General features: G+C 40.5%; 1 protein-coding gene across 1 annotated transcript; it reads right to left on the bottom strand.

The window, feature by feature from the left end:
* Positions 1-986: 986 nt before the first annotated feature.
* Positions 987-3,366, bottom strand: LOC307017480 (piggyBac transposable element-derived protein 4-like). Its single transcript, XM_079647101.1, has 3 exons — positions 3,117-3,366; positions 1,804-2,925; positions 987-1,656 (listed from the first exon to the last, which is right to left on the bottom strand). The coding sequence occupies exons 1-3, from the start codon at positions 3,346-3,348 to the stop codon at positions 1,406-1,408; spliced, it is 1,605 nt and encodes a 534-aa protein (XP_079503227.1). The 5' UTR covers positions 3,349-3,366; the 3' UTR covers positions 987-1,405.
* Between the last annotated feature and the right edge of the window lie 1,715 nt (positions 3,367-5,081).

Raw genomic sequence — 5,081 nt, 5'->3', positions numbered from 1 at the left:
AGTTCCTTTCTCACAGTATGGGTTTTAAAAAAGAAGAAGAATAGACATCTCTGAGGGATGTAACATCACAGTTTTAGTGAAAATCCTTTCTTTAAATCACACACACACACACACACACACACACACACACACACACACACACACACACACACACACACACACACACACACACACACACACACACACACACACACACACACACACACACACACACACACAAAGAAACAACACACACAAAGAAACAACACACACACACACACACACACACATACACACACGCACACACACACACACACACACACACACACACACACACACACACACACACACACACACACACACACACACACACACGCACACACGCATACACACACACACACACACACACACACACACACACACACACACACACACACACACACACACACACACACACACACACACACACACACCACAAAGAAACAACACACACTATACTGTGACTCTAAAAGGCTAGTTTGTGTGACCTTTTATTTATATTTTTATGATATTCTGATATACCATACTATTATTAGAGCCAAATGTAACTTAAATCACCAATCTCCATAAGAGTTAGCCTCTATTATTAACTCAACCTCATTTAACACTAGAACCGCCAGAGGTCGCTGTATACCTAAAACCGCCAACGGGTAAAGTTTACCCGTTATTGATTTCCAAGGTACAATGTACCATACAGAACAGTGAGTTTTGATCGCACAGGGATGATATGTATACCAATATAATCTGTGGACTTTCAGCTTTTCACATTATATAGTTTGTACAGATAGCATGAAGTATAAAATATCGCTACAGTGCTGATTTAAATGCTTGGTGTTAGACTTGTGTTTTGTTATATATCTCTATCTCTCTCTCTATCGATCTATAACTATCTATCTGTCTATCTCTCTATCTATATATATATATCTATCCATCTATCTCTCTCTCTCTATCTATAGGAACAGCAGTAGACAAAAGGCGTTGCTATAGCAACACGTCATGTTTATGTTTACGCGCGAAATCAACAGCGCGAGGATCGCTGCATATTCTATGGTAGAAATATTACCCACTCTCGCTAATAAACGCTTGATGTTAGGCTTATGTTTCGTAAAGGTAAAAATGCTTCATATCGTCTGATACTCATAAAAAAACAACAACATGACAATAATATAAATTAATATATATAATGTATTTGTTATATAATTGAACAGCAGATAACACAGAACGTATACAAATAACAAAAAACATCAGAGAAGAAGAACAATAAGAACGAACACATCGATCACAACGCTTCACAAACACTCAAACACAATTGTTGCAAACACTGAGCACCTTGGCGGTGCATTTGCCACACACAGCATCCCCACACTTGACACATTTGCAGAACGTTTTATTCTGCATGCAGTGCGCCTTCACCATTCCTGCGCTCTTCTGCACCAGCACAGCTGAAGGGCAGGTCCGCAAGTGGTGGCGCTTTTGATGCCATCCACTCAGCGCGCAGCTCGTGTGCCAGCTGGAGCATGAAGTCCCTTCTCAGTATGTTCTCCTGGCTCATGCAGCTCCTGTACAGCACCCAGGCATTGATGGCAGCGAGATACAGCAAATTATAAAAGACAGCAAAGGGCCATCTACACGTGCCACCTGAGGGAAACATAGGATTTAGTAAAAACGATTGACCAATGCAGTGTTTTCTATAGGCCTAAAATAATAATAATAATAATAATAATAATAATAATAATAATAATAATAATAATAATAATAATAACAATAATAACAATAATAGCCTACCTTTCACCGAATATTGGCGAGCCATTTGATCGAGCACGTCAACCCCCACTTTTGAGTGGTTGTAGTATTCCACAGTCTCTGGCTTTTTCTTTCTTTCTGTGGAGATGGCCACATGCTGGCGTTGCGTGCTGAGTATTGTCACGTTTCTCCTCGGCTTGCACTGGTAGACTGAGAGCACCATTTTGTCGCTCTTCAGCACCTTGGTGCTGAACAGCTCAGATCTCCCTTGCACAGAGGGTGGGAACTCCCGCTTGTTGCGCTTGATGGTTCCCACTGGGCTGGTATTTTTCGCGAGAAGCGCTTTGGCGAGAGGGAGGGAGGTAAAGAAATTGTCTGTGGTTATATTTCTTCCCTTACCAACAAAGGGCTCCACCAGCCTCAGCACCACGTTCTCTCCTAGCCGTTGTGTTGCTGGCCTGCTGGCATCTTTTCCCAGGTAAGGGAAGCCATTCAGCATGTATTTGCTGTCAACGTCAGCTGCCAGCCAAAACTTGATGCCAAATTTGTCCGGCTTGTTGGGCATGTACTGTGTGAATGGACATCTTGATTTGGTCGGGAATAGCTGTTCATCCACAGTGATGTCGGACCCTGGCCTGTAGGACGCGATTGAATTTTCGACAAAACGATCCCACACCTTCTTCACGTGCGTAAACTTGTCGGTGGTCAACCGGCACCGGCGGGTCTCCTTTTTATCAAAGCGCAGGTAGCGCATGATTTCCCGAAACCTGTTCCTCGACAGTGTCTCGTTGAAGAACGCGTTGCCCCACTGCTCGGACCAGAAACTCTCCATCTCAATGTTCATCCCACAATATGCACCTCTCACATAGAGAAGCGTAATAAAGGCCTTCAGCTCCATAATAGAGACATCCCAGGTGGCTCTGTCTCTCCACGTTTCAGCAATTGTGCAATCACGGATTTCCTCCAACATTACATTATCACACAGACAAATAAATGCTGTGAGTTTGTCAGTAATGTTGTGACGTGCGTGTGGTGTGGGGCCAGCAGACTCCGTGAGGATGTTCTGTATCTGCCGTCTCCCTGCGCCTCCGCAAGGCTCCATGACCGTCCACACTGTGCCATCTTTCCTGATCTCTTGGGCTGGTGACGGCTCAGTCGCACACACTAAATAGGAGAGAGGAAAACACTACTTTAGACTAAAGTATATTTCATAAATGTTTATTTGATAATATTACATCCTCGAAAGGCAATGAAAAGATCATTTGTAAAAAGAAAAGGCATTATCTATATGCCTTGATATCTTATAGCCTACGATTTGTAGAAAAGTAGGAAATAAAAAACAAGAATCATCATACCTTCTGCATGGGCTGGTACAGTAGGCCCATCTGCAAGCGGGGGATCAGGATGGGACGTCGTCACGTTCCGCGGAGGCTCAGGATCGCTGTCAGATGACCCATCAGAGGCAGAACAAACCCAGGACACATCACTCAGTCCTGATACTTCCCCACCATCAGACTCTGCTTCGCTCAGACGGTTTAGCAACGCTAGTGCCTCCTGTACGTTCATGAGTCTCTTTCTTTTGTCCATTTTGGAAATATAACCGGCTCTCTCTCTCTCTCTCTCTCTCTCTCTCTCTCTCTCTCTCTCTCTCTCTCTCTCTCTCTCTCTCTCTCTCTCTCTCTCTCTCTCTCTCTCTCTCTCTCTCTCTCTATTAATCTATATATCTATCTATCTCTCTATCTCTCTATCAATATATCTATCTATCTCTCTCTCAATCTATCTATCTCTCAATCTCTCTCTCTATCTACAGCAGTAGACAAAAGGCGTTGCTATAGCAACACGTCATGTTTATGTTTACGCGCAAAATCAATAGCGCGAGGAGCGCTGCATTCCTATGAGGTAAATATTACCCGCTGGCGGAAATAGGTATAATTTTTTGGGCAATTTTTTCAATCTGACTACATATAACAACTTTTAACAACACAGGGTGTTACATAACACACTTTCAGGAAAAGTCACGGACTGGGAGACTTTAATATTTTATTGAAAAAAATTACATAAAAAAAAAATGCGGGTAAAATGTACCCGTTGGCGGTTCTAGTGTTAAAGCTATTGCTTTCAATCTTTTAACTTAAATACGCTATGCAACGTTGGCTAAATACTGAAAGGTATGGTGTGAATATAAAAACACCCCAGAAATAAAAGCTAGGTCAGAGCAAACAAAATTATCAGACCCCAATGTTATATGTTGTTAGAAAACACTTGTGACCACCAGAACATAAAAACTAAACATTTTGGCCACTGTCAGTCATCAGTTCCAAGATTCAAGTAGTTCGATATGTCTAGACATATCCAAGATGCCCGACCGCAAATACTTAAATAAAATAGGCCATGATACCTGGATATACCATACTAGTACTTTTTAGTTTTTGTTGTTGATACATTCGAAAATATTATAATGACTATTTGACATATACCAGGGTTATGCGATTGGCAGAGGTAATATATATACAGGCCCTTTGAGTAGAATGTTAAAAAGTAAGCTAGTTCCGGACTGTAGTGCCCACTCCTTAGGTTGGATTCACTTACGTTAAATTACTTTAGTTACAAATAGTGAAGTTCTAGCTATAGTTCAAATGGAGTCATTTAAGCTGTCTGATGCAGTTTATAATTTGACTTTTTTTTAAATACTGATGTGTTTATTCAAAACCATAATCCACACAGGCCTGTTTTTTAGTTTAGTTTAGTTTAGTTTGCACTGGTGTGTGCACTTAAATTGATGTTGAGAGTTAAATGAGTTAATGTACTGTACTAATGTACATGTACTGAGTTCTGAATGTCATCTAAATGTAGGAATGCCTTGGGCATGTGGTTCCCTGATTTTTGTGTCATGCTTTTACAACATACAATATAAGCAATCCTATGTTGTTGTTGTTGTTGTTGTTGTTGTTGTTGTTGTTGTTGTAGTACACTACTTTATCTGTAGCAATTAACATGATTGCTCATATTTCATTTCTTGAGCCCTTATTTTGGATCAGTTCATCAACTGCCCCCATTCAAAAACTATTAAATAGCCCGGCTATATACTATGACCATTCTTTACTTATTTAGAAATATGGTTTGAATGGAGTAATTTGAGTTGTCTGATGCATTTGATACAATTTGACTTTTTAACATGATGTGTTTATTCAAAACCATTTCCACACTCACAATGTCATGACTTTTTCAAGATCTTTCAGACAAACTATGACTTTCTTTAATATTTTTAGAAATCCTATACTGACATTAAAGACAAACTATACAATATAATTCTTAACTAC

The sequence above is a fragment of the Notothenia rossii genome (assembly GCF_949606895.1).
Source record: "Notothenia rossii genome assembly, chromosome: 8".
NCBI lineage: Eukaryota > Metazoa > Chordata > Actinopteri > Perciformes > Nototheniidae > Notothenia > Notothenia rossii.
The sequence above is the reverse complement of the archived record's forward strand: the minus strand, read 5'-3'. Positions and strand labels throughout refer to the sequence as shown.

Excerpts from the sequence above, each read along its gene's own strand:
- LOC307017480 (XM_079647101.1), bottom strand. The coding sequence starts at position 3,348 with ATGGACAAAAGAAAGAGACTCATGAACGTACAGGAGGCACTAGCGTTG. Across the intron at positions 2,926-3,116 it reads TGTACCAGCCCATGCAGAAG|TGTGTGCGACTGAGCCGTCA; the intron begins GTATGATGATTC and ends TCTCCTATTTAG. Across the intron at positions 1,657-1,803 it reads TCGCCAATATTCGGTGAAAG|GTGGCACGTGTAGATGGCCC; the intron begins GTAGGCTATTAT and ends TGTTTCCCTCAG.